Below are 27,116 nucleotides of genomic sequence, written 5' to 3'. Positions count from 1 at the left end.
ACCCCCAAGTTCCAAAAAGGCTTTATTACGTACAGAGGGGAGGGGCTCAGTCCTTCTTGGCTGCCGCTTTCCGCATGGCCGCCAGGACGTTGCTCAGCTCCTCTCTCTTCCTCTTGGCGCGGATGTGTGTCCCCACCTGCCGAGAAAAGAGACGGAGCGGTCAGTCTGGGCCCCAAGCCCCGGCCCTGCCGACAGTCCACCTATCTCCCCCACCTTTTTTTCAAAGCTATCATTAGGGGAAAACTGGGTTCTCAGATCTGACACATTTTAAATATTTAGACACAGCGCAAGCAGGTAAGGGGCAGACAGATCCCAACCAGGCTGCTGCGAGCTGTCAGCACGTGGGGATCCAATGCACCAACCAGGAGGTCATGACCTGAGCCAAAGCTGGAGGTTTTAACAGACTGAGTCACCAAGGCGACCGTGACATTTACTTATTTTGAGACAGGACAGTGGGAGAGGGAAGAGAGAATCCCAGGCAGGTTTCCTGCTCCCGGTGCAGAGCTCCATGTGGGGCTCGAACCCGTGGAGCCTGGAGATCACAGCCTGAGCCAAAACCAAGAGTCAACCCTTAACTGAACGAGCCACCCAGGCACCCCAACCACCTTCTTTTTCCACGTTTATTCTTGGGAGCACGCAAGCAGGGGAGGGGCAGAGAGGGGCTCGAGAGAAAGAGAGCGAGATCCCTCCAATCTGACACAGGCTCCGAGCTGTCGGCGCAGAGCCGGAGGTGTCGCGGAGGTTGCACCCCCTAACCGTGAGATCACGACCGGAAGCCCCCGCTTAACCGACTGAGCCCCCCAGGCGCCCCATCCACCTACCCTTTTCTTGATGAACTTGAGCGCGCGCTTGTCCTTGGAGACTTTGAGCAGCTCCATGGCTCGCCGCTCGTAGGGGGCAAAGCCACACACCTCTCGGATCATGTCCCGCACGAACTTGGTGTGCTTGGTGAGGCGCTGGGGGTTGGGGGGGGGGGGGGGAACGGCCGTCAGCGCGAGGCCGTCAGCGGGGCGCTGAGCGCCACGACGGAAGCGTGACTCCTCCTCACCCGCACCCCCGAGTCCCAGCCTTCTCGACAGGGCCCTCCCGCCCGGCCTTGACCTAGGCTGTTGCCTGCGCCCGGAAACCTCTCCCAGGGGGCGCAGCTGGGCACCATGGAGTCGCAGCTTAACGACGGAGCCCTTAAACCCGGTGCAGCGGAGATCACAAGCCTAACAGGGCCTCCGCTTTCCTTCCACATTCCAGCCTCGACCCCTCGACCCAGGCCCCGTGCGCCCGGCAAACACCCGCGCGGGGCGCATCCAGGTGTGCGGCCCAGGTGGGCGCTCCTCACGCAGGCGATTCGCACGGGTCTCCACTCGCTGCTCGGGCGAGTCTCACACCCCCCACGCCGCCCACGAGTCCCCGCCTGCGCCCCACCACTGTCGCCGGGGCCCTACCCGCCTCCCCCCAAGAGGCTCCCCCCGACGCGCGCACCCGCACTCACCCCGCGGCGGCGGCTGTGCCTCGGCTTGCTCACGTTCTTGGTTACCTTGTGGCCCTTGTTGAGGCCCACGGCCATAGGGTAGCGCAGAGCCATGGCTGCAGACGCGGATGGGGAGGGGAAGAGATGAGTGCGGGCTCGGTCCCCGCCGCCCGGAACCCCGCGTCCCGGCTCCCCGGGGCTCGCTCGCCGCACCCAGGCGGAGCCCGGGGCCGCCCCGGGGCCCCGGAGGCCGGATGGCAACAGATCCCACACACCGAGCACCGGACTAACCTGCTGCTCCTCAATGGCTCCCGCGGCGGAAGGGCTGTAGGCCCGCGGAACTCTGGGATATCTAGCTTCCGCGGGTCGAGCGAGCCAGAGAGGCAGGAACGCCGCGCACTCCCCCTGGCGGCTGGAGGCCCTGCAGTCTCCATGAGCATGCGCGAACCATCTCCCTGCGCATGCGCGCTTCCACTAGCGGACCAGCACTAGCCTTGGCCGTGGCTGCGGTGACTCCCTTCGCGGGTGGGTTGAGAGTCCGAATCCTACTTTTGCAGGCTCCTGGCTGAAATCCCACCTTGGCCACTGGCTTGCTGACCCTGCGCCAGGAACTTTACCACCCGGCACCTGAATTTCTTCATTTGTAAAATGAGGGCAGTAATAGTACCTATTCCAAACTGTTTAAGATACAGTGGTATTTGGCACAAAATAAAACTTCCATAAACAGATATTGGTTTCAATCTATATGATCCTAAATTCTTAGAACTGAAGATGTGGTATAGTGCCCCCTGATGGCACTTGATATAATTTGATGTAATTTTAGCTGGTTCCGGGACAGCAGGCAGGTTGAAACAAACAAACAAACAAACAAAACAAAAACAAAAACAAAAAAACACTTCTGGTTGTTTATCTTTCACTTCTACTTATCCCCAAACGATGGTCCCAGTTTGGGGCTGATCTGTTAGGGGTTAACCCTTGTAAACCCTTGCTCATTCTAGAGTCCTGCATAGCCAACAGCTATCGTAACATTGTATTTGTTCTACAGTTTTTATTTGTATAGTTGCTTTTTCCTTATGCAAGTGCACTAATTTATCATTTTAGGGAGAGGAGGCGTCACGTTTTCACTAACTGATATAAATATCAGTGATGTGCAGGTAGAGAATCCCAGCTCCTGCCACGGACGTCCAGCCTCTCTCTAAGCACCTTTTCTTACCTATGAAATGGGAACAGTGGCAACACCAGCTTCAGATTGTGATGATGCCATGAGATCAGCAATGCCAAGGGCTTAGTGCCTGATACACATTATCATTATTGCTGCGCAACCCCTGTACTTCATGCTGCAAATAAAACCTCTGTGCCAGTCAGTACCCTTCCTTTCACCAGCGACTTGCTAGGCAAGGGCTACCTCTCTCTCGGCCTCCATTTCTCCCCTCTAAAATAGGGTCGAGAAGTCTGGTCCCCATACACAAATTCCTCTTGACCCACCTGCCACCTGCAAACTGGAAGGACCAAGCAATTTGAACACACATGTGCAAGGGTAGAAGGATTTTTATAATGAAACAGGAGGCTGGGTCCAGCCCAGAACACGGTCTTTTCCTCCTCCCCCACCTCAGAACCCATCAGCAGGTGGACAGTTTCAAGGTTGTCCCTTGCTTGGGGCAACGGTAGGGGAATGCTCCAAAACTGAGTGGAAAGAAGAGATCAGGGCTGCAGAGGATCCAGGTGGGAGACGGATTGGGTTCCCAGGGTGGCTCAGGGGTGGTGTGCCCTGTTTCACACGGCCAGGGCCGTGGCGAAAGTCACATCACCTCTCTGAGCCTCAGTTTTCTCGTCTGCAAAATGGAAGCAGCAACCATGTCATCACTGGTGGCCCGGAAGGCTGAGGTCATGCCTTCCAGGTCACTGACAGGGTGCCTGGCACACGATCAGCACTTGCACACCGGGAGTGGTGGCCGTGTTTCCAGGTGCTGGTAGTATTTCTCGGTTTTTCCTTTTCTGTCTTGATGACTCTGTCTCGAGCCACGGCCACCGTCTCCGAGGTGTCTTCGGTTCGTGTCCCGGCTCCGGGACGGCTGGATAGAGGGTTCCCCTCTCTGGGAAGCTGAAGGGGTGCCACCCGCAACAGCTCAGGCAGCAGCGGCAGCGGTGACGTTGAGCTCCTGGCGGATGAACCAGGCCCTCGGGTGCGGCAGCCATCCCCGGAGCAGACAGAGCAGGCGGAAGCGCCACGGGTAGAAGACGCCAGGGGCGCGTGTGGCGCCGCCGCGGATCACGGCCAGGGCCGCCTTGGGCCCTGGGGCCGCCTTGGCCCTCGTGACGCCCCTGGGGACAGGAGGGTGCGGTGGAAACTGCGGCTGGGCGGCCCCTCACTGCCCCTGCCCCTGATGGCCCCGGGCCTCACCTGACTCCCTCGGCGGGGGAGGCGCGATCCCGGAGGCCCAGGACACACATGGTGATGGCCACGTTCACGTCCTGCACGTCTAGCTCCCGCCGCAGAGAGCCGAAGAAGCCGTCCAGAGCGAACTTGGCTGCCGAGTACGGGCGGGAGAAGGATGTGGGCACCTGGCCTAGGAGGGCGGGAGGGCAGCAGCTGAGTGACCACCGCCGCTCCCCCTCCTCCAGGGAGCCTTCCTGCCCTGGGGCTCGGCCGCATCGAGCCCTGTGGCCTCCCGACTCTCCGCCCCGCGTGCACGCACCGAGCAGCGAGGACACGACCACCAGAGAGCCTTTGCTGTCAGTCAGGCTGGGCAGCGCCAACGAAGTCAGCTGCACGTAACTCAAAAAGTTCACCTGGAGGGGGCGACGGCGAGTCACCGAGCCGCGGTGAAACTCGAGCCCGGAAGGGGCGGGGCTTTGAGGCGTGGGCGGGGCCTCGGGCGGGGGGCAGGGCCTGCGGTGGGGATTTAGGAGGGGGTGGAGTCTGGGGATTGGAGGGACGGGGCGCTGGCCGCGGAGGGGCGGAGCACCTGCATGAGCCAGCGTGTGGCCTGGACGCTCCTGGACCGCGAGCCTGCCGGGGTGGCGCCGAGGTGGTTCAGCACGAGGTAGTCCAGTCCTCCTGGCCCGGAGAGGCCCATCAGCAAGGAGCTAGTCCTTGAGGCTCCGCCCCTGGGCCCGAAGAGACCCCGCCCCTAGCGCCGTCGCCTTGAACTAGCGACGCCTCGGCCAGAGCGCCGACCCAGTGAATTCGGCCCCGGGTGGCGCCCCGCCTAATAGCAAAGAGACCGGGCCCTCCTCCCTGCATCCTGCCAGGCTTCGTCCCTGATCCAATAAGGCCCGGCCCAGAGTTCCAGCCCCTGGCCACGCCCCGGACCCCGTAAACCTCCACCCACCGACTACCACGGCCCCACCCCATTCGGGTCCTGCCCCGAAGGCCCCGCCCCTCACCCAGCTTGTCCAGCGCGAACTGCACCACGCGCTCGGGCACCTCAGGGGAGGCCATGTCCGCAGCGATGTAGAAGACCTTGGGAGCGCCCAGCTTCCGGCAGTTCCCTACCACCTGGGGGGGCCAGAGCTGCCCGTGGGCCCGTCCACCCCAGCCGGCCCCCACCCCCACCCCCCGCCACCTGCTAGGCCACTGGGGCCCCAGCCTAAAGCCCCCTCCCCTACTCCGAGCTTCAACATCCACCATCATTCATTCTCAATACTCAGCACGGGCTGTGGACACTACCCATCCGCCCACTGACTGAGGAACCCTCCCGGTTTTACCCCCGCTGTTTCACTGTACCAACCCAACACCATAACCCACGAGAAGGTACTTTTATTGTCTCCGGTTTGCAAATGAGGAAACTGAGGCACAGCGGTTTAAACAACTGGCCTCAGGTCACACAGGAAGCCTGGACCGTTGCAAGGATTTCAGTAAGCCCGGGCCCCGCTTTGCACCCACGCGCACCCGGCCATCAAACGGGAAACGGGATGTCTCACCTTCTGCAGGAGGGCCTCCGTGTGGGCAGTGAGCACCAGGTGGGAGCCCAGGCGGGCGTAGTGATATGCCAGTTCCTCCCCGACGCCCGCACTGGCCCCTGTCAGCAGCACGCGGGCTCCCTGGAGGCTGGCTGGCAGTGTGGGGGAGTGGTCAACCCTGGGGGTGCCCCGGACAGCTGGCCAGATTCCTCCCTCCCCCACCAGACACTCACCAGGGTCAAAGTTGTCATCCCAGTAATACGAGAAGAACAGGGCTCCCAGCCCGGTGAAGAGCAGTACCTTCATGGCCCTCCCCGGGGCTGCAGGGGCTGCGGCGGGAGAGAGGGTGGTGGGCACAGGCCTGGCTGACAGCCGCACCCATTTCCTCAAGTGTGATTTTGTGTGAAGAGGCTCCAGGCCCTGCTCTCGCTTCTCCGTCTCCGCAGCCACCACCTGTCCAGGTCACCAGGCTACACAGCTCCCCTGCTCCAATCCCCTCGCCTCTTCTGGGCTTTCACCCTCCCCCCAGCGGCCAAGTCACATCTTGCCTCGCCCTGCTCAATATCCAGGCTCCTTGAGGGTCAGAGGACCAGCCCCTCTTGCTCACGCTGCCGGTTGCCACACCTGCCTCCTCACTGTTCCTCGGAACCAGCCAGTCTCCATCCTGCCTGAGGGCCTTTGCACTGGCTGTGCCCTCTGCCCCGAATGCTCTCCCCAAATATAACCCAACGAGTTGCTCTCCCGCTTCTTTAAAGTCAGAGCAAAACTGATCTCCCCCTAGACTGTCGTGCTCCATGAGGCAGGAAAGAAACAGAAACCTGTTTCTGCTTTGTTCACTCTTGGGTCCTCAATGCCCCAAACTGTGCCGGGCACTCAGCGGGTACTCAACAGGCACCAGATGGACACTGAGTGACAGGAGGAACATTGCGGGTAGGAGCTGGGGGAGCGCAGAAAGATGACTCTGCCAAGGGACACCCAGAAGGAGTCTTAGGCCTGGGTTGGAGACACAAGAACCCATGCCACCAGGGTTAAGATGGGACGTCAGCTGTGGGAGTGAATTTACTCGTTCCAGGGAGAAGGTGAAAGAGAAACAGGCCAAGTGTTTAACGTTTTGGGGGGGGGGGGAGGGTCATGCATTTCCCCCCGGGGAAAGGCACAGGTCCATCCCATCTTGGGGTTTCAATCCTTCAAACTCAGGAGGACAAGAGAGGGGACTTCCAGAACTGAGAAATGGTGGAGTTGGGGTGTCCTCAGATCTTCACTAGATCCAGCCATCAGTCCTTTGCCCCCCCCCCCGGGCTCCCCCATCTTCATACGCCCTCCCTCCCCCCACCCCCTCAGGCAGCCAAAGGGATCTTTGTCCAAAGAAGTCTGATGTTCCCCTTCCTGCTCCAAACCCTCCTAGGGCTCACCACTGACCCCATAGAGACCAAGATCTTAACCTCAGCCCACAATGCCCAGCGGGTCGGGCCCTGGCCCGCCTGTCCACTCTCCTCTTCCACCATTCCCGTCTATGAACCTCCCTCAGTCCTCACAAAAGTGAACTCCTCGCCCTTCCCCAGTCGCGGCAGCCACCCCACCTCTTCTCACTTCCAGGGAAAGGCTGTGAAGCGCCTCAACCTGACCCTTAACCTGACCCTCTTCCGACCCTGGCCCTGACCACAGCAGCCACGCAGGGGGAGGTGGGGTCGGGTGGATGAATGGCCGGCTGGGCGGATGGATGGATGGATGGATGGATGGAGCAGTCGGCCTGCGATGGGGGACGAATAGGGGGAACCAGACGATCGCAGAACGTACAGGTCCCCTGACCTCCCCGGGCCTCAGTTTCCCCTCTGGACAAAAAGGACGTGGGCCGTGTTGCGCGCTCCCAACCTCGCACTTACCCACTCGGGCCTCAGTTTCTCCCCGCGGTGCAGAGGGGCTGGGGTCCGGGCCAGGGAACGAGGCGCGCGCCCCTCGGACCTCCCTAAGTGGTCGCGTCCGGCCGGGCCCCCGACCACTCCCCCTCCCGTAGGGCCCGAGTCACGTGACACCGAGCCCACCTCCTCAGGGGGAGGGGCCTGGACACGGAGACTTAGCGCCCGGGCGTTGCCGGGCAACGGCCAAGGGCCAGGCTAGCCCCCTCCCAGTCGTGGTCCTGGTCCCGCCCCCTGGACGAAAGCCCCACCCCCGACCCAGATCACGTGGCTGAGGGCCAGCTTCCCTCACACAATTCCAACCTCTCGTTGCCGTGACGACCATCTCACTGGCACACTCTTCCTGGGCCTGGGCCCTTATTCCCCCGCGCGGGCGCGGGTGGATCTCCCGGACTCCGACATCTTCTTGGGTCACGCTCCGGCCTCATTCTAGACGCCGGACACCTGTTTCCCCCTCACGCCCCCGGGACCGTGCCAGGCGGGACTACATTTCCCAGGAGTCTTTGGGGCCAGGCGAGCCATCCGGCGCCTCACGGGGCCCTGCTGACTCCATTTCCCAGGCAGCTTTGCGGCTCCCGGGCTCTGAAGATCACACTTCTCCGAATCCTTTCGCTGTAGAGCCGCCGTCCCTCTGCGGAGTCTCCGAGCCTTCGAGGGACTTCGACTCCCGGAGGCCTTTGCGGCCGACTAGGGTGACTACGTTTCCCAGAGGCCTCTGCGGCGCCGCCACCGGAAGCGGCGAGCGAGTCGAGTGTCCTTGCGCGCGGAGCCGAGGGACCATGGTGCCCCGAGTGTGGTCGCTGATGAGGTGCGTGGGGCCGCCGGGCGGGCTCGGAGCCCCCGAAAAAGTCCCCACCTGTGGGCACCCCCTCCGGTTTGCTCCCGATTGGATCTTCGAATTCCGTGGTGTCAGGTCCCCCATCGCCCAGATGGGGAAACTGAGGTTCAGGCGGGGAGGGGCTTCCCGAGATCTCCTGTCGCCTCCTTCCCGCGTCTCAGCGAACCCTTGCCTCCTGATTGTCTGTGTCCGAGACCCCTCGGAGCCTCAGTTGCCTCCTCTGTAAGGTGGGAATGCCGCACGCGCTGTTTCAGGAAGTTAACGCGTGCCCAGAGCGACGTATGACACACAAGAAATGACCGGGGTCCCTTGGAAGCCCCTCGAGGGTTGCGCTCGGGTCGTGCCTCCCGGGGCTGGAAGACAGAAAGTCAGGGGTCTTAAGTCTTCACTATTCCCTGCTCTGTGCGGGATCACGCGTGACCCACGGTCCCCCTCCGGGACTTAGTTTCCCAGGTAAACGGGGCCGAGTAGCTCCGCTTTGCAGGGTAAATTGAGTACAACACTCAATGGGCTAAGTAGGCGTCAGGCAAACCTCTGCGCTTCCAAAGTGCCTTCCGCTGCCTGGCTTCAGGTGTGGCGCTCTCAGGACTGTGGCAGCCCCGGGAGTCCAACTCCTCCCCAAAGTGGGCCTGGAGCCCCGAGGGTGGCCACCGGCGTCCCATGAGCTACTGAGCTGCTGTCCTTCCCTTCTCTGCCTGCAGGTTCCTCATCAAGGGCAGTGTGGCCGGGGGTGCCGTCTACCTGGTGTATGACCAGGAGCTGCTGGGGCCAAGTGACAAGAGCCAGGCTGTCCTTCAGAAGGCAGAGGAGGTAGTCCCCCCAGCCCTGTACCAGTTCAGCCAGTACGTGTGTGAGCAGACAGGTCTGAAGATACCCCAGGTACCCTGGGACTGGGAGTGAGGCTAAGGCTTGGGGGTGGGGGCCGTGGGGGGGGTTGGTGGTGTCAGTTCTGGAGTGGCTTCTGGTCCCTGGTCCCTCCAGCCCTGCGTGGTGTTCTCTGCAGTGGGCTTTGTGCTGCTTTCCGCTGCCTCCGGAGGGGGCTGGGGCTCCTGGGCCCTCCCCTTTTCACCTGCCCCTTCTCCCCTCTCTTCCCAGCTCCCAGCCCCTCCAAAGTTTAACTTTCACATCCGCGACTCCTGGAATTCAGGTAGGCCCCGGTCCCTGGGCTTGGGGTGGTGGCCCCTGATACCCCAGTCAGCACCCCCTGCCCCCATTTCCTGGCCATTCCTCTCCATCGTTCTCCTTCCTGCTCTGTGCACCCCCCTGCAGATCTAAGAGAGGACAAGGGGGTGGAGATTTCAGGGGGGTGGGAGCAAGATAGAGCCTCCGTTGAAGACAGGTCACTTTGGAGCTCACCGTGTGACTTCAGACAAGGCGAGGCCCTGCCCCATCTCTGCCTCAGTTTCCCCGTGTGGAACTGACCAGGCTGGAACTGGGGCCTCTCAAAGCCTTGCGGAGCTAGGGTTTCCGGGGGGAGCGGGGAAGCGGTGGCTGAGCCCTGTGGCTGAAGGCACTGGGCCCTCCCTCCCCACAGGCATCATTAAGGTGATGTCGGCTCTGTCGGCGGCCCCCTCCAAGGCTTGCGAGTACTCCAGGGAGGGCTGGGACTACCTGAAGAAGCGAATCAAGTAGCCTGTCAGAGGAGGCCACCTGCCCCAGCCAGGAACAGGGGCAGGGATGCCATAGAGCTGGAGACTCCAGACTGGGACTGAGACCCCACGCCAAGGGCAGCTCCCGGCCTTGCTGGCCCAATAAAGGACTTTGGAAGTGTTCCCGACCCGTGTGCTTGCCCTAGGGGCTTGGGGTGGCCCGGCTGGTGCCAGAGTGCAGGGACCTGGGCTTCTGGTGCCTAGCGGCTCGTCAGAGCTTAACTTTGACCACAGGCATTGGTTCACCCCTTTGCTGTCTGGGCCCTGCCCGCTGAGTCCCAGCCTGGTGTGGGGGTTGAGAGCCGACGCTTGGCCCTGGTGCTCTGTAGGCAGTGCTCCGGGCCCAGGAATGAGCAAGTGCTGATGGCCCGCCCAGGTTGGGGGTCTCAGTTCGCGGAGGGCTGAGCCCCTGGTGGGGCGGTCTGGAGGTGGGGACTCGGCAGAGTGAGCAGAATTCATCTGTCTCTGTGGCCGGGAGCTCGTGTGGCCGCCGAATCTCCGCCCGGCTCAGCTCACTGATCACCCGTGTCTAGTCTAGTCCTGGCCCTCCCTTGCCTGCTTTCCACCCTCAATCCCCCATGGTCTGGGGATTCCTGGGGACCGCAGGCTTCACGGTCATTGCAGTGGAGGGGGGCTCCCCGGCCCACAGAGGTCCTGCCTTCCCAGCGTCCCCTGCTCCCCTGGGAAGCCTTTCTGCCCTGGATCAGCTGCCTGGTGACCTGAGTGTTCTTCCCCACCCGGCGGGACAAGAGGGCGGACCCCGAAAATACTCCCAGCCCCGAGGGCATCCCACCATGATGGCAGCAGGAGGAAACCTGTGCCCCAGACGGGCAATAGGCCGTGGGCTTGGGTGGGAGGCAGAGACTGGCCCGGGCTGCTGCTCCAGGAGCGGAGACCAGGCCTGGGTAATGGTGCCCTGAGCTGGGATGGGATCCCCCGTGCCTGAGAGTTGTGGGAGTTCTGTTGCTTGGTCTAGTGGTCGGGCTCCCCTAGGCCCATGAGCAAGGAGAGGACAGCAGTTACACGTGAGGAAAGCAGAGACCAGAAGCCACGACGTTTTGCAGGCCCTTCGGGGATGAGAAGCTGGCGCAGGTCCACGGGAGGTGTGGGGAGGAGTGTGGTAGGGGATGGGTGGCCTGGCCTGGTGCGTTTGGGGAGGGAGAGCCCAAAGTGACCTGCCACTCTGCTTTCCAGGAACAGTGTAGGTGGGCCCCCCCGTGGCCAGTGGGCCCCTCCCATCCTGCCTGGGCCGTGGCAGGGGTAGGAGCAAGTCTAGGGCAAGGGCAGGACGAGTGGGGCCAGGGAACATCCCTGATCCTTGGGACCTCCCAGGAGGGAGCAAGCCAGGTTCAGAGGTGAGCCCGGTAACGCACCCTGGCCTGACCCCCCCCCCATCCACGGAGCCCTTCTACAGGGAAGGAAGCAGATGGGGGGCCCGTCGGATGGAGAAACCCGCGTGCGTGCCCGGGTCCAAGCCCTGCTCCTTCCGCCTGGAGCCCAGGTAGTAGGTAGTTAGCTTACGCCCTCCCCTGGGCACAGGATTTCCAGTTGCCTCACTCCCATGACCCAATCCTGGGCCTTTGAAAACTGGAGGGTTTGTGGGGCGCCTGGGTGATGCCGTCGGTTAAGCGTCCAACTCTTGATTTCAGCTCAGGTCACGATTTCGTGGTTTGTGAGTTCAAGCCCCACGTCGGGCTCTGCGCTGACAGAGTGGAGCCTGCTTGGGATGCTCTCTCTGTCTCTCCGTCTCTCTGTCTCTGCCCCTCCCCTACTCTCTTAAAATAAACTTAAAAAAAAAAAAAGGCCTTTGAAAACTGGAGAGTTTGTGCTCAGAGCACGCGAAGCTAGGGCTGTAGCACGTGTCACGTGAGGCTCCTTGCGTCCTCACGACCCTCCCGTTACCCTCACCACCATTTCACAAGGCGAGGCAGACCTGGAGGGAGAGAGGCCTGCCAGGGCCACCTTGCCGTGCTCTTGAACAACTCCCAGCGGAGCACATAGGAAGGGAAACCAGCCTTTGGAGGCAGGTTGTTAATGAGCCACCCTGGGAACGTGCTCGGCCCTTCCGGGGCCCCTCACCTCCATCCAGGCAGCTGAGTCCCGCAGGTCCGTCGAGTTCTGGGCTTTGGGCAGCGTCTCTGCCGGCTGGCATCAGTAGGGCTGGTCACGGGAGCGACTGCCGTCCCTGCGGGACGCACCTGTGTCAGGTGGGGAGGGGGCCGTGAAGCGGGGGCTCCGAAAAGGCGGAGGTGGCCTGGGGCGGCCTGGGTGGGCAGGAAGGGCTTGAGGAAGCACCCGGCCACCCCCACGGCTGCGCACAGCCAGGCCCAGGGCAGCTGAGGAAACGGGCTGAGGCGGATGCACCTGTCAAGAGAGCACAGAGCAAGCGGGGCTGGGTCATCTGACGGAGGAGATCCGATACCCCCAGGGCGCCGCTCCGGCTGCTCGAGGCCCCCCAGGCTCCCAGCAGCCCTGGGGGGATGGCCCACAAGGTTCCCCAAGCCTGAGGTTTCCGTCTACCCTGTTGGCCCCCGCCAGCTTTCCCTGCTTGCCTGGATGGCTCTTGTGTTCGGGGGCACGATGGGGGGCATCCCCCGAAACAAGCTCCGGTGTGCACCCACAGCCTGGGCCAGGGGTCAGCCGGCTGCTGGCCCCCTGCTCACACGGACCCAGCCTGCAGACTGGGGCGCCATTCGTGACTCCGCCATCCCCTCGTGCAGCCAGACCCAAACCCCTCTGTCCCCTTGTATCTGTCACCAGTGCCAAGACCACCTCCCTGGTCTTCCCACCTGCCCCTTCAATCTGTTTCCCAATGTCCCAAGATCGGGTCACTGCCCTACTCAGAAACCTTCTATGGCTCCCTGCTGCCCTCCCTTTGAGCCCAGACTCCTCAAAGGGCCGTTTCCTGCAACACAGCTGGTTTTCACCACAGCCCTCCTGCTACCCTTCCTCTGGACTCCTACTCATCCTGTCCACATACAGCTTGGCCTCCGCCTCCTCCGGGAAGTCTGCCCTGATCCCTCCTTCCCACCCCTGGGCTGAGTCTGGGCCTCGTGACCGCCCTGTGGGTGTCCCATCATGGCACTTACCGCTTCGGGGCCGCGTCTCCCCAGCTCAGCATCTCATGTGCTTGGGACCAGCCTGGGCACCGTAGGTGTCGAGCAGCACTCCCCCTCCCCCCCTCAAATACCCGCAGACCCTGTCTCCTCAGTCCCGACAGCCACAGGCGTCTCCAGGTGCTGCCGGGTGTCTGCCCACTGGGGACGGTCATCCCAGCTAACCACCACGGCCTCGAGAGTTTGTAGCAGTCGCGTGTCCACTGTGACCAGCGACCACAGACTGAGGGGCTTGATGCAACCCATGTTGACTGCACCACAGATCAACACGAGTCTCGCTGGGCTACCATGCAGGTGTGGACGGGGCTGGCTCCTTCTGGGCGCTCCAGGGGGAGTAATCCATTTCCTGCCTTTTCGGCTTCTAGAGGCCACTGCACTCCTTGGGATGAGGGCCGCTTCGTCTCCAAAGCCGGCCGTGTAGTCTGCTGGTCTCCGGCTTCCCCGCCTCCCCGCCTCCCTGCTCCCCCGTGAGGACCCTGGTGGCGGCACTGGGCCCACCCGGGTAACCCCAGGGAATTCTCCGTCTCCGGGTCCTGAACTGAATCTCATCTGCAAAGCCCCTTGGCCACGTTAGGTGCCGTATGTCCAGGTTGCAGCGATTGGCGTGGGGTCGTCTGCAGCCCCTCCGGAGAGGGGGGTTCGTCTGGCCCCCCACATCCGAGGGCTTGATCTCATGTCTGTCTCCCCCTAGCTGTGGGTTGTGGGGGGACAGGAGCCCAGGCTGCCCCAATGGCTGGGCATCCCCAGGCCCAAAACAGGGCCAGACCCTACTTGGACATGTCAAAGATGGGAGCCCAGAGGGGCAACCAGCCTTGGTTGGTTCCCACAGACCAAGCAGCAGCAGGCCTCCCTTGTGCTACTGGTGTCCTATGCGGGTGGGCTGGACCCCCCTCCATACCTCCCCCGCCCCCCTGCAAGACCTGGGAGCCACAGCAAGGGAGCCTGTGGACCACGTGAGGAGGCAGCACGGTCCCAGGTGCACACCTCGGCACCACACTGTGTTCTCGCTCCCCCCCCGCCCCCCCATGCAGTTCCACTCAGGAGATCCTAGGGGGTCAAAGCCACAGGGACAGGAAGTAGAAGGTGGGTGCTGGGGAGCAGCGTATAAGGGTTTGTGTTTGGGAAGACAGAAGGTTCTGTGGATGGAGGTCAGTGGTGGTGGCACGACGGTGTGCCTACGCTGTTGCCACGGGCCTGTCTACCTAAAAATGGTTAAAATGGTAAATTTCACGTGATGTGTCTTTCACCCGATTAAAAGAAAAGCACAGCGGCCTGTTGAGCCAGGGGTGGGAGGCAGGGTGCAGGGAACAGAAAGCTCTGGCGTCAATCAGAGGCCCTGGAGGAAGAGGGACAAAACGGCCCAGGCTCAGCAGGCGGCAGGTGAGCGCCACCAGCGGACTGCTTCCGGAAACCTTAACGGTCCCTTTAAGGCTGCCCCCGTCCGTCCTCCTCCCTCCTTCCCCGAAGGAAGAACCATGACTAAGTAAGCAATGCCGAGTATGATTCAACTTACGAAAACACGTGAAATGAAGAGAGACGACGCTTTAAATAAAGGGTATGTGAACAGAAACACATTTATTACAAAAAAACAAAAACCAAAAAAAAAAAAAAAAACAAAACACAAAAAACATTCACATTGTATTGAGCTACAATATGGCAGCAGATAAAAAAAATTATTGTACACAGTTTAAGAGAAACTCCTAACAGAACATACTCTTGTTGCCACGTGACAGAACACAGGAATCCAAGCGCTTAGTAGCGGCGAGTGAAGCGGGTGTCGTTGGGGCGGCTCCCCCGGTTCTGGCCTCCGAATCCACCCTGCATCCCGCCGCGTGGGATCACGTGGCCCCGCGAGGCCCCGCCTGGGGCGAAGCTGCCGCGCCTACGACACGACACACACGGTTCCCGTGTTGTTCCCGGGTCCGAGGGGCCCGCCCCACACGCCCCCGTGTTCCGGGAGCAGCGCCTCCAGCGGGCAGAGGGAGGAGGTCGGTGGGGCGCCTCCCGGACCATTTGCACACCGGTGGCCCAGGCGGGCCACCGTGCAGAGGGGAGAGGGCTGAGCTGGACGGGCGGCACAACACCTTACCCTGACATCCCTCCCCGGTTCATCATGTGACCTGGCCCAGAGTGTCCGGACATACTCCTTTCGCCACCTGCGAGACGAGAGATGCCGGTCACACGGTGCCTCTGCGCACCGTGGAGCGCACGTGGAGCGCAGAGGACACCGACGCGGGGCTCCCGTGACTCCAGTACCCTTCCTGAGCCACCCAGTGGACCCAGACCCCGCAGGCCCCCGCGGATGCACACGCCGGCCGTCCTCGCCGAGCAGCGGCAGAGAGCAGCTACCTGTGCCCACATCGTCTTCCCGTGCCAGACGGCTTCTGTCCGTTCCCCCTCCCTCCCCACATCCAGCCAGTAATGAGCAGGGCCCCAAGGAGGGACAGCAGAGGAAGCCGTTCCCGCCCTCGAGAAGCAGGGAGACGAGCAAAGACGGGCGTAGAGCAGGTGGAGCCTGAGCCTTCCAGGCGCTTCCCCACGAAGACAGACACGTCCCCGGCCGAGAGCCAGTCCTCACCTTGCCACCTCTTGTGGTCCCTGTCTACCATGCCTCCGTCAGCAGCACCCTGCCACGCACGGTCATCCTCTATTCTTCGGCCGTGGTCCCCCCAGTCACGTCTGCCCCTTAGGAAAAGATGCCTCTGATTTGGATTGCCCCCTCTGCGCCTTTCAGCATAGCAGGCGCCACGGGTTCCGGAAGGGGGGTTTCGCGTTCTGTGTTCCCGGTCCCCACCCTCTCTCCCTGAGCCAGGGCTCCTCAGGAACACACACCGATCCGGCCAGGGGCGTGTGAGGCCCCTGCAGGTGCTGTGGGGGGTGGGACACAAACCTGGGTGGAGGAGGCAGCCCCCGGCCCTCGCTCATCCTCTTGTCAGAGCCGTATCCCCAGCCGTCCCGGGAGTCCCGCCCATGGCGCTCTGGTCCTCCGTGGCGTTCAGGGTAATGCTGGACGAGAAAGAGCCAGAACAGAAAGAAGGCTTCGGTATCAAGCTTGGATCCCAAGGCCTCGGGGCCAACAAGCTGATAATGACGACAGTGACAGTAACTCAGAAGTACTGGCGAGCACTCTACACACGGTCGTGTGCCACAGAGGCCATTTCGGCTTGCTCAACAGCCACATCCTTGAAGTCTGCTCACGGACAAGTGAGGAAAACTGAAGAATGGAAACAACGGAGAAAGAAACCGAGGGAGGAGATCCACCCTAACCCAAAAGGAGAGACTTCAGGCACCAAAGGAGAGAAGGCGCTGGGGCCTAGTGGCCGCCCTGCGCCAGGAACAGACAGACAAGCCGTGCACCCGGGCCCGGTGCTCTAGCCCCTAGGAACCTCCAGAACCAAACGGCCACTAGGGATCCTTTCACACTCACCCAGACCTGGCGCCTCACCGGACCGACCACCAGCCACTCTGTGGCGTGGTCCGTGGAACCTGCTGGCCTGGCCCTGTTCTACGCGCCATCGGAAGGACGGAAGAGAGAGCCCTTCTAGGAATGGCTGTTTCTCGTTCTAGGAAATGCTGTTCTCAACAAGCGCTCACCACTGGCCCTTCACCCGAAGCCTGCCCTGCTTGCCGGAAGGACGCCCCAAGCCTTAGGGAGCTGGTGAGGCGGCTTCGGCTCCATTGTTGCTCTCATGATCCCACAAACCCAATCTGTAGCCCTGTGGTCTTTTGCTCCAAGATCACATTCTAAGCGAGAAAGCCTAGAAAGGAGTCCTGGTAATGAAGCCTCTTGGATGGATGCTCCGGCTGCCCTGTGGCTGCACGTGTCCGTGCTTCTGCGCCTGCTAAGCCAGGAGCTCGCCAGGGCCCGGGCCCGGGCCGGGGCCGGGGCCAGCCTGTCACACGGGAGCCCTGGCCACGTGTGCTTCCGCCTCGTGCCTCCACGGGCCTCGCGTTCCCAAATGTGTGCGGACACCTCCCTCAACCAAAGTGGGGGAGGTGGGGCTCAACTGTACCAGATGGACAAACACAGCACTGTTCCTTCCAGGCACAAAGCCAAAGCGTCCGGGCAGGACAACAGCTGCTTAAATGAGACCCCGAAGCCCCACTTCCATAAGGAACCTGCAGGACACACCAGCTTGTAAAAAAACGAAACAAACAAAAAAAAAAAACAACAGCTCACGATTCAGACCACTTCCTTTCGACAAACGCAAATATTTACGAACAAGCAAGCTTTTCTCGGCAGCCTTCCGAAGACACCGAACCGACAGAGAACACTTTGCACAAAGCCGATCTCTAGCTCTGCCCGGTTTTTCACAGGGTAGCCACACTCTCCTGCCCACCGACCAGCTGGTGTAACGGCTCAGCAAAACCCTGAGAGCCTGTGCTGGTGTCCCCTTCTGTGTCCCACGTCACTGCCTGTATCCAGGGCAGCACCAGGGTTACTAAGGACAGCACACGCAAGAGAAAACATCCTTTCAGGTTTGGGAGTGCTTCAGCCCACAGCGGCAGGAGAGAGCAGGCAGGGATTAGCAGCTGCGTGTCAGGAGCCGGGCCAACCGGTGTAGACATGGCTGTCAACCCATTTAGCCCCCACACCCCGAGCAGGGGGGAGTGAGCGCCCTCACTTCAGAGTTGGGAGACACGTGCTCAGCGCTGACACCAGAATGCGACTCTGGTTCTGGTTCCGGAGCCTGGACATCTAACCACCGAGCCCCACTTCACCAAAGAGAACCGCCAAGAGCAGGTGTAGATTCAGTTGCTCTTCAGATTCACCTCCAAGAAGAGGAAAAAGAGGCACGCGACGACCGCTCCGGAGGTAGCAGGGGACCCGCTGGGTACGGCCAGGACTACGCAGTCCCCAGCCACGCCCTCAGGAAGCGAGGAAGGAGGGCAGACAGAGCCGCGCTCCAGCAGGGAAATGAAACTCACGGGCAGCAATTGTGCCCCCACGCCGCCCTGACCACAACCTTCCGGAATTCCTCCCCGCACCCCCCGATATTCCAAGTAAACCCACTAAAGAGCGCGATGTGGAGAAGTTCTTAATCTAAACGTTCGACAAGTAAAAGAGAAACTCCAGCATATTTTCTAACATGTGAGTCCTGCAAAGCACGGGCCCCTGGCCTCTCATGGGCTGAGCTGTGCAGACGGTGACGATGGAGCCCTTCAGACTCACCCAAGGCTCCTTAGACATTGATACAGATACAGCATTTAGCTACTTCGCTATTCAGAAGTGAACGAACCTCAGCTGAGGAGGGAGACAGCACGGAGAGAGAATCGATTCCACGGCAAAAACCGTGGCTGCAACTCAAGTTTCTGACTCACCTGTCCTTCTCTTTCTCCCATCATGGATCTTGAACCTTCTCTCCTGAAAAAGGAAATTTAAATGAAAACATAAGAAGAGAAGGTAGGTCAGCTAGACACCCCCTCCCCCAATAGAAAACATTTCCCAAACCGAACCCAAGTTATTCATAGCCTGAAGGTCTCAAAGCCTAGAAAGGCCAACCCCAGTCCTTCATCATTCAGAACGAGAGGAAAAGAGAACTTGTACAAATGGGCAGGGTCATTGGGAGCCTGGCTGACCTGTCGACAGAGTGGTCAGGGTAGCGGCCCCGGTCCCTGTGGTCAAAGTCATGGAAACGGTCCTGGCGGTTGAAATCAGAATGGTAGCGCTCATCCAGAGCGGCCCGCTTTGCTTCCGGCCAGTAGGCATCGTCTCGCCTGGAGGGGGAATAAAGAAGTGATATAATTTCTCCTTCAAGTTCACAACCTTTGCGGAGCTGGTGAACTGAACCCTCAAACTGTCCCTGGCTCCTATCATTCCACAGAATGAGAATTAACTTTTTCGTCTTTGCTACACAAGCTGAGAGGGGCCAGTAGGGTGATGTGGGATCCGACTGAAGGACCCCCTTCTATTCTATCCAACAAGCCTCACTTGACCCTAAGGAGAAGAGCTTTGGTTTCCCTAACAGGAGGGGACGTGGGCACACCTGCACACCCGCAGGTCGCCTCCGGGAACAGCACACGGCCTCAATCTACCAGGACAGCAAGCGAGAGTCATGACCCCCAGCTCTCCTCAGTGCACTACCTCTTTTCCTCCAACGTGGACTTAACCCAGCAAAGACACCAGTGGGGGGACGTTGAGAGGCACCTGAAACATACTGTTTCAAAAACATGCATGACCGTAACGGACTCCCAGCAGCGGTGTTTTGCACAAAGGCATCAAAAATCCTAAAAGAGCTTGAAGGCCCTCGAAAGAAGTCTTGCGGGATATTACACGCAATCCACGCAATATCCACACGACAGAGGAAGGAATACAAAACGTGGTTCTTCCCGAGTGGCGATGCGTGCAGAAAAGTGGTGCTGGGATTACCACCCTGGACTCCCACCAGCAAGGACTGAAACCGGGCCCGCTTTTCACTGGGGCTAGCATTGGAGTATGCCCAAGTCATGTCGGTATGTCCAGGGAATTAAAGTTAATATTACTGGAAACGAGACACAACACATGGCTACAATGACAAAGCCTACACGGAGGCCTGAAGGAAGTTTCTTCCGGTTGCGGGTCACCCCCCTCGGCACTTGACTCGCATGTGGCCCCAGGCTGAAGAACTCCCTTCCCTCGGGGGTTCTGTGCTAGGACTTGAACGTGAGGCTTTCTTAGGCGCTGCTCTACCCATTTCCCCACTGACCCCTAACAATCTCAGGTGCCCGACGAACGACAGGACGTCAAATCGAGCTATAGCCCGTACGCGTGCGGCCTCTGAAAGGAGAATCTCGCGGAAGCGCGACGTGGGGGACCCTCACCCGATCCTAAAGGCCACAGGCCGCCTCCGGGGTGGCGGCTAAGGGCAGCTAGGCTCACCGGCCGTCCACGTCGTAGGGCCTCCGCACCGCGGGCCGCCGCTCCTGCTCGTAGCGCAGCTCCTGCTGGCGCCGCAGCTCCTCGCGCTCGCGGTGGATGCGCTCCTGCTCCCGCCGGCGCTCGTGCTCCACGTGCATGCGCTCGCGCTCCAGCCGCTCCCGCTCCATGCGCTCGCGCTCCAGGCGGTGGCGGTGGAAGGCCAGCCTCTCGCGGGCGATCTCCAGCCGCTCGCGCTCCTCCCGCTCCCACTGCGCCTGCATGCGCTGCTCCCACTCGCTGCGCTCGCGCACCCTGCGGGAGAGCAGCTGCTGGAGGGGCCGCGGTGCCGGTGGCATCACCCGGCCAGGCGAGCGGCCGGGACACGGGAGCCACGGCTCCCGCCCGCCCGGAGCGCGGACCGGCCCCGGGAGCTGCAGAAACGCGGCCCCGACCGGCCAGGGCGTCGGTGTGGCAGCAGCCCCGGGGTGCCGGCATGGGCTCTGCCGCCGGCTTGGTGCCCCCCAGTTCGGTCCCCGACCGGCGGGAATCAGAGCAGAGAGGCACGGGCACATAGGGGCTCCTCTAGGATAGGAGCTGAACCTCACTTCCCGAAACCTTTTGTGCAGATCAACATCTGATTCCATGAAACAGTCCGTTAAAAATAAGAAACAGAACACACTTGCCACAGGAAATTAAGTCTCGGTCAGGACCTCTTGTCCCTAAATGAGCTTTAGTCACCCCAGGGTGGGGCGAGCGCACTAGAATTGAAATCCTGACGATGTTTGTAAACTCAGGTGAGTTTACCGACAGGCAGCCCGTGGTGGCCGAGCGAAGGGCCGGGGAGCCCGCCCAGCCCGAAGGTGCGGCCAGCTCTGCTCGTTAGGGACACCAGCTACACCCCAGCGCATTTCCTGCCAGTCCCTGTACGTGTGACACGGAAGACAGTGGCCACGTTGTCCCCTTTCCACCCGTTGCTACGCCTTTACAGACAGCTACTTATACCGGCAGAAACGCATACTCTTGCCTCACTGCCGGGTTTTGGACAAGAATGGCTACAGCCTCCTTGATTAATGCGACATGTCCAGGCGCTCCCACATCCACCTTTACAGGTCGAGGGCAAGGGTTCAGGAAGGGCCCCGTGGAGCGGACAGGCCACGGTTTATACAAGCAGCACTCAGAGGCAGACCTTTTGATGGTCTCCTTTCACAACCTCACACAATCGGAGGCTTTCTCATGCACAAGTTACTCTAGGGAAGGTCTGGAGAAGTGGCACTTCTAGGTCTGGGGCACTAGACTCAGCCGCGCGGGCCCCCGCAGAATCCCTCCCCAGGGGCCGCGCCCCCGTCCCCCACACTGGAATGCACACAGTGCGCCCAACCAAACCGGCAGAAGCAAAAACCGGTCTCGCTGCTCTTTTCACGCGCGCTCCCGGTGCCCAGTGAAGCCTCCCTTCGTCCTGAGTCCTGCGGCACCTGACCCGTCCCTTCTGTCAACTCACTCGTGTCCGTTTCCTAGCAGGTTTTTTTTTTTGCCTCCTTACATTTACTTCACATCACGTTTATTCCCATCCCTCGTGGATCTTTCACGTACAGACAGAAGTTACATTTTCTCTCGGTCAACCTCTCCTTCCGGCCCCCAACTCTTGAACACACCAACTTCCGCTGTATACGGGTGTTGTCAGCTTTCATGTTTGTGTTCTGTCACCAGCTGACGGGGACTGTTTTGTCACTGATGGGAGCTGCAGACCCAGAGGGCCGACCAAAGGAATAGCCAAGTGACTTGAAGCTATTAAAGGATGGGAGAGCCCATCCTTTTGTCCCTGGCGAGAAATGTCACTACTGACATATGAAGTCCCCACATGCGCACGGGTCAGCTCTGTGGCCCTACGTCACTTCAACACAAGGGCCCTTTGTCTGGCGCCTGTCCCTGCGCGGCAGGAAGCTGTGAGTGCACGCACCCCAGAAAGGCCGTGCCCCGCCCCCTCTACTCGTTCTTACTCCGCCAGTTTTACGAGCGCTATTTTTTCAACTATAGTTTAAGAATTGTTTCTTTGTAAAAAACTGTCATACAGTGTGTTCAGTACTGCTTGTGTTTAGTTTTTAAAATTTCTGGAGACTTTTTCTTTAGCTATTTTAAGGATGGGGACATCTCTGCTCTCTCCCTGCGTGTGTCCCACTGTTTCTCTCCCTTCCAACCGCTCTGGGGGCACACCGGGTGTGTGAACCAGCACTGCTAGGCATTTCAACTCCCTGCCGTTACCTCCCAGAATCATTAAGAGATGGGCCTATCTGCATGAGAAGATCATTTGAAAATAACCACAGGATGGAAGAGCACAGCAAGTCTATTGAAGGCCAAAGGAGCAACTAGGTTTAAAGCAATATCCCACCCACAGGGGGCTCTGAAAATATGCCCCCATGACATGGCCTGACTAGTCCAGAGACAGAAGCAAACCAGGAACACTGCTGGACACAGACTCACCTCCGGGACTCAGAGTCTCTTGACTTCCGAGGCTCTTTGACTTTATCAAAAGACACAACAGACCGCTTCTCTCTGCTGGCCGATTTGCGATCCTGGCTCTTAGAAACCTGGTTCACCAAAAAATATTCACCAGTTAAGGTAGAAATGACAACAGGAAGAGTCAGGCGAGTCCACATCCAAGCATCCAACACGAAGATTGGAAATGAACGTTAACATTTAATGAGACAACCAGTTAATAGGCTGTTCCCTCCTAAGAAACTTCATGTTTTCCTGACCATACTTAAAAATCAAAACGTCGGGGCGCCTGGGTGGCGCAGTCGGTTAAGTGTCCGACTTCAACCAGGTCACGATCTCGCGGTCCGTGAGTTCGAGCCCCGCGTCAGGCTCTGGGCTGATGGCTCAGAGCCTGGAGCCTGTTTCCGATTCTGTGTCTCCCTCTCTCTCTGCCCCTTCCCCGTTCATGCTCTGTCTCTCTCTGTCCCCAAAAAAAATAAACGTTGGAAAAAAAAAAAAATTAAAAAAAAAAAATCAAAACGTCATCACCATGCCAAAATATCCAACGAGAATTTTCAAATGGGTCAAAATAGAAATATTATCTCCCTAAAACTTTTTAGATGATGAAAACCAATTAAAAAAAAAATGTATTTACTCATTTTAAGAAAGAGGGAATGAAAGCAGGGGAGGGGCAGAGAGAGAGAAGGAGACAGAAAATCCCAAACAGGGGCTCGATTTCACAAACCGTGAGGTCATGACCTGAGTCAAAACCAAGTCAGACGCTCAACCAACTAAGCCACCCAGGTGCCCCAAAACCAATTTTTTTAATACTTGGTCTTCTTCATCTAAAATAAACTCCTTGGAGGGACGCCTGGGTGGCTCAGTCGGCTGAGTGTCCGACTTCGGCTCAGGTCATGATCTCACGGTCTGTGAGTTCGAGCCCTGCGTCAGGCTCTGTGCTGACAGCTCAGAGCCTGGAGCCTGCTTCAGATTCTGTGTCTCCCTCTCTCTCTGACCCTCCCCCATTCATGCTCCGTCTATCAAAAATAAATAAACGTTAAAAAAAAAAAATTAAAATAAACTCCTTGGAGTGCCTGGGTGGCTCAGTCGGCTGAGCGTCCGACTTCAGCTCAGGTCATGAACTCGCGGTTCATGGGTTAGAGCCCCACGTCGGGCCCTGTGCTGACAGCTCTGAGCCTGGAGCTGCTCTGGATTCTGTGTCTCCCTCTCTCTCTGCCCCTCCCCAGCTTGCACTCGGTTTCTCTCTCTCTCTCTCTCTCAAAAATAAATAAAACATTGAAAAAATAACATAACATAAACTAAACTCCTTACTCTCAACTCTTTACTCCTGTTCTTTTCCTTCGTAATTAAACATGCAGCGAGTGCCCAACCATGGCTACCTCTAGTATAGCAGAGGATTCCTGATTTGTGTGACTGCGTTATCTTTACGAGATCTACCCATCTTAGCCCTGAAACTCATACTTCCATTTTGCCATTTTCCACTCAATTTACATAAAATAACTGTAAAAGAGGTCACATGTATTATAACATGTGCACAAACATAAGCACGCTGGAAGTTTGCAGAACTGGAACACTGGCTTGCAATAGCTAAAACGATTTGCCACCTCACAGCACAGGGTAACATGGCAGGCCCGAGGCTGGCGCCTGGGAACCTGGCATTCAGAGTGCCTCCAGCTGACAGTCCCAGGGTGGTCACTGTGCCTAGACTGTGCCCACTGTGGTTTCTGCTCAACACCTGCTTTCCTCTTAGAAGTCAAGAATTTCGGTATATATCTTGCAGAACGTCTAGGTAACCAGCCCCCAAATAACAACCTTGGGTGCTGACACCAACAGGCTAACGGGCTTCCCCGGGCAAGAGCATAGGCCACACGAAGGGGAAAGCACGAGGGAGCCTGCACAAGTCCTCTCTGGACTCTGTGTCTTTTCCCCCATGACTGGGCTGTGTATCCTTACTGCACCACTGTAGGCAATCTTAGCTGTGAGGACCATCACAGGCCAAGCCCCGTGGTCCTGAGGGTGAACTGGTGAATGTGGGTGGTCTTGAGGACCCTGGCCCCATATCTATCCAAGTTGCAAGACCCAAAAATTGAAGTTAGGGACACTGACAACCACCTAAGCCCTCACAGCAGGCAGAGTGAAATGGTAAGGACCCAAGACAAGTACTTTGTGAATTGTGTTCTCTGGAGCATCTGCGTGGAGAAAGAATACGGGACCAAGCCCAAGTGGAGATCCAACTCAGAAGGGCATGAAACCCCAGCTGGGTTACATAGGAGTTTAGGAATGTGTGATGGAGAACTGCCACCACTTTCAAGGGAAACCATGAAAATGGCCAGCTACATGTGGATTCGGGTGGGGGAAGCCAACTATTCCCATATCTTAATTTTATAAGGCAGTGCTCTAACTCTAAAGTCATGGCGCCTTCACATTTGAACTTTAAAATTAGCTTTAGGTAATAAGAAAACAAAAATTCTCATCAGAACAAAGTTACGTGCAAACAAAAGCTTTTAAACTCTTTCCGTTTTGGGGGGCAACTGGGTGGATCAGTCACCGGAAATCAAGCGTCCGACTCTTGATTTTTACTCAGGTTACGATCTCATGTTCTTTTTTCTTTTTTTTTTTTAATTTTTTTTTTTTTTTCAACGTTTATTTATTTTGGGGACAGAGAGAGACAGAGCATGAACGGGGGAGGGGCAGAGAGAGAGGGAGACACAGAATCGGAAACAGGCTCCAGGCTCTGAGCCATCAGCCCAGAGCCTGACGCGGGGCTCGAACTCCCGGACCGCGAGATCGTGACCTGGCTGAAGTCGGATGCTCAACCGACTGCGCCACCCAGGCGCCCCTACGATCTCATGTTCTGCAAGTTCGAGCCCTGTGTCAGGCTCTGTGATGACAGGACGGAGTGTGCTTGTGATTCTCTTTCTCTCCCCTGCTCTCACTCTCTCAAAATAAACTTTAAGAATAAAAAAATAAAAAAATAAATCAGCGAAATAAGAGAAACACTAAATACTCTAGTTAGAAAATTGATACTCACTCTCTCTTTGGATCCTGAAGTCTTGACACTAATAACAGGCACCCCTTTAGATTTATCCATCACTACGGTCCGCTCGGTTCCTCGACTTCCTACAGAAGAAAGGAGTTGTGTAATGGAAGAAACAGAAAACTCCGAGATTAGACAAAAAGGATTTCTCTCTATGGAAAAGAAATCTAGTATGCACTGCTGACAGCAAACCGTAAACCACACCAGCCAGGAACAGAGCATAGGGTGACATCACCAGTGACAGTACCTGATTTTGTGGTTCGAGATCGCTCTGAGGGGCCAGGTTTCTGATCATCTTGATCTTTACTCTTTTCTCCGCTTACATCTTCACCCTTCTTAGTGTCCTCTTTTCTATCAGCTTTATCTTCCCTCTTGAGGTTCGCAGATCTATAAATGACATCCCAGAACAGACGCACGTTACGTCCAAGATTTAGGCAGCAAAGCAGCCACGACGAGACTCTTGCAGTGAGTGCCACGTGACCAGGAGGCTGCCTGGGCGTCAGCGGGACGAGGCCCGACAAGGGGAGCCGCCTGCTCTCCCCAGGCACCCTTGGAAGAGGGGCTGAAGGAAGGAATCCTCTCAGGGAGTTACTGAAGGTGAACCCCCTCCACCAAACGTTAGTATAAACTACAGGGGGGGAGGCCTTGCGGTCTCCCTGTCTGTGGAAAACGTGCAGGATGCGAAACGTAGAAAGGCCATCTTGTCCACAGTTCCCTCAGAGAAGAGCGATACCTGTCACTGGTGCTGGACTTCTCCTTCTTCCCCTCACCCTCTCTCTTCTCAGAAGTTTTCTTCCCAGTTGGTTCATTTTTCGCCTGAAAAAAAGAATCAAGTGCAAGTATTACCTTATTTCCTAAAAGGGTCACATCCCGGTAAGAAAACCACCACTTACTTTTTCCACGGAGATCATCTTCCCGTGGAGCTCTGTTTTGTGCAGGTGGTTAATGCATTTTGTGGCCTCTTCTGCTGTGGACATTGTAACAAAGCCATAGCAGCGAGCTCCAGGACTCCGGGCATTTGTCACAACCTTAGCGCCCACCACCTCAAAGGAAAGCACACAAACGGGACTCAGACACAAAGCCCCCACTCACAGACCCCCAACACCCGCTGCGTGAAACGCACGGGACATCCCCGGTCACGCTGCTTTCCTCTGATGCATGAGTCCTGGCACCTGCCCTGGAACGAGGACTGTGGGCGACGCCCTGTCACCCAGGGCCTGACAAGTGGCACATGACAACTGGGGAGGATGACGCTACTGCCTCACTGGGACGACTCTGCGGATCTGCCCCACTTCTGGCCGCTCCCTCTGGGGATCAGACCTCAGCCGTCATTCTGTTAGCCATGTGGGCAGTGAAGCAGGAAGACAGATGTGCATGTGGAGACTGACGTAAGGATGCTAAACCCATCTTACTCCGAGCGATGACAAAATTCGGTAGGAGAGGTTTCTGGCACCAGAGGCACATCTTTGCACACTACTTACTTCTCCAGTGACCCTGGTAAGTTAAGGTTAGGCACTCTGGCTCAGGGCAGGTCCCACATAAGCCAGTATTCACCCTCATTATGCCACCCGGACACTCAGACCCAAGAGAGTTTCCGAGTGGGCTGTCCCTACTCAAGGACATTAAGCTGAGAATGAACCCAAGACACTGCAGGCTCCAAGGTGACATGTCCCTGCTGAGAGTACCCATCTGGGCCACAGGGGAATCGTGAAAGAGGCCCACCACGCATTACCGAGGCCCGGGGAATCATTAGTTATTTCTACAACCCCATCATATTTAATTTCACTCTTTTTGGTTCCTAGACATCGATAACCAAAGCAAATACTATTGGTTTTCTCCGCTATAAATTGTTGAATCCTTA

The 27,116-nt window shown here is 58.4% G+C and overlaps 4 protein-coding genes across 10 annotated transcripts in view; 1 reads left to right on the top strand and 3 right to left on the bottom strand.

Annotated features, from left to right (window-relative positions):
- Positions 1 to 5: 5 nt before the first annotated feature.
- RPL36 (ribosomal protein L36) lies at positions 6 to 1,889 on the bottom strand. The gene is made up of 4 exons (XM_045491684.1): positions 1,757 to 1,889; positions 1,487 to 1,581; positions 822 to 956; positions 6 to 136 (listed from the first exon to the last, which is right to left on the bottom strand). Exons 2-4 carry the CDS (start codon positions 1,577 to 1,579, stop codon positions 47 to 49), a joined length of 318 nt encoding a protein of 105 aa, XP_045347640.1. The 5' UTR covers positions 1,580 to 1,581; positions 1,757 to 1,889; the 3' UTR covers positions 6 to 46.
- Positions 1,890 to 2,995: 1,106 nt separating this feature from the next.
- Positions 2,996 to 7,695, bottom strand: HSD11B1L (hydroxysteroid 11-beta dehydrogenase 1 like). Of its 5 annotated transcripts, none has more exons than XM_045491677.1 (8): positions 7,588 to 7,695; positions 5,602 to 5,697; positions 5,390 to 5,520; positions 4,853 to 4,964; positions 4,432 to 4,523; positions 4,162 to 4,255; positions 3,867 to 4,032; positions 2,996 to 3,787 (listed from the first exon to the last, which is right to left on the bottom strand). In XM_045491677.1, the coding sequence occupies exons 1-8, from the start codon at positions 7,607 to 7,609 to the stop codon at positions 3,592 to 3,594; spliced, it is 909 nt and encodes a 302-aa protein (XP_045347633.1). In that variant the 5' UTR covers positions 7,610 to 7,695; the 3' UTR covers positions 2,996 to 3,591. The 5 variants fall into 5 exon arrangements, with proteins under 5 accessions (XP_045347633.1, XP_045347636.1, XP_045347635.1 ...); XM_045491680.1 differs by lacking the exon at positions 7,588 to 7,695 and adding an exon at positions 7,252 to 7,548 and having other exon boundaries at positions 3,867 to 3,993; XM_045491679.1 differs by lacking the exon at positions 7,588 to 7,695 and adding an exon at positions 7,252 to 7,542.
- A 152-nt stretch (positions 7,696 to 7,847) lies between these two features.
- On the top strand, positions 7,848 to 9,894 carry MICOS13 (mitochondrial contact site and cristae organizing system subunit 13). Of its 2 annotated transcripts, none has more exons than XM_045491682.1 (4): positions 7,848 to 8,092; positions 8,824 to 9,001; positions 9,218 to 9,269; positions 9,657 to 9,894. In XM_045491682.1, the coding sequence occupies exons 1-4, from the start codon at positions 8,064 to 8,066 to the stop codon at positions 9,752 to 9,754; spliced, it is 357 nt and encodes a 118-aa protein (XP_045347638.1). In that variant the 5' UTR covers positions 7,848 to 8,063; the 3' UTR covers positions 9,755 to 9,894. The 2 variants fall into 2 exon arrangements, with proteins under 2 accessions (XP_045347638.1, XP_045347639.1); XM_045491683.1 differs by having other exon boundaries at positions 7,914 to 8,092; positions 8,824 to 8,932.
- Positions 9,895 to 14,436: 4,542 nt separating this feature from the next.
- The window catches only part of SAFB (scaffold attachment factor B), a 38,882-nt gene continuing 26,202 nt past the window's right edge, over positions 14,437 to 27,116 (bottom strand). The window contains exons 10-21 of one of the 2 annotated variants that reach the window (XM_045491670.1): positions 26,149 to 26,298; positions 25,989 to 26,071; positions 25,503 to 25,642; positions 25,250 to 25,338; positions 22,204 to 22,310; positions 19,747 to 20,037; positions 18,468 to 18,605; positions 18,210 to 18,252; positions 15,778 to 15,893; positions 15,466 to 15,566; positions 14,977 to 15,043; positions 14,437 to 14,769 (exon numbers count right to left, since the gene is read on the bottom strand). In XM_045491670.1, coding sequence (XP_045347626.1) covers positions 14,640 to 14,769; positions 14,977 to 15,043; positions 15,466 to 15,566; positions 15,778 to 15,893; positions 18,210 to 18,252; positions 18,468 to 18,605; positions 19,747 to 20,037; positions 22,204 to 22,310; positions 25,250 to 25,338; positions 25,503 to 25,642; positions 25,989 to 26,071; positions 26,149 to 26,298 — 1,455 coding nt within the window. In that variant the 3' untranslated portion in view covers positions 14,437 to 14,639. Of the gene's footprint in view, positions 14,770 to 14,976; positions 15,044 to 15,465; positions 15,573 to 15,777; positions 15,894 to 18,209; positions 18,253 to 18,467; positions 18,606 to 19,746; positions 20,038 to 22,203; positions 22,311 to 25,249; positions 25,339 to 25,502; positions 25,643 to 25,988; positions 26,072 to 26,148; positions 26,299 to 27,116 lie in introns of both variants that reach the window. The other variant, XM_045491669.1, reaches the window with a different exon arrangement.

This window comes from Leopardus geoffroyi, chromosome A2 (genome assembly GCF_018350155.1).
Source record: "Leopardus geoffroyi isolate Oge1 chromosome A2, O.geoffroyi_Oge1_pat1.0, whole genome shotgun sequence".
Classification (NCBI taxonomy): Eukaryota; Metazoa; Chordata; class Mammalia; order Carnivora; family Felidae; genus Leopardus; species Leopardus geoffroyi.
Note: the sequence above shows the minus strand (reverse complement) of the source record. Positions and strands in the feature narration are given on the sequence as shown.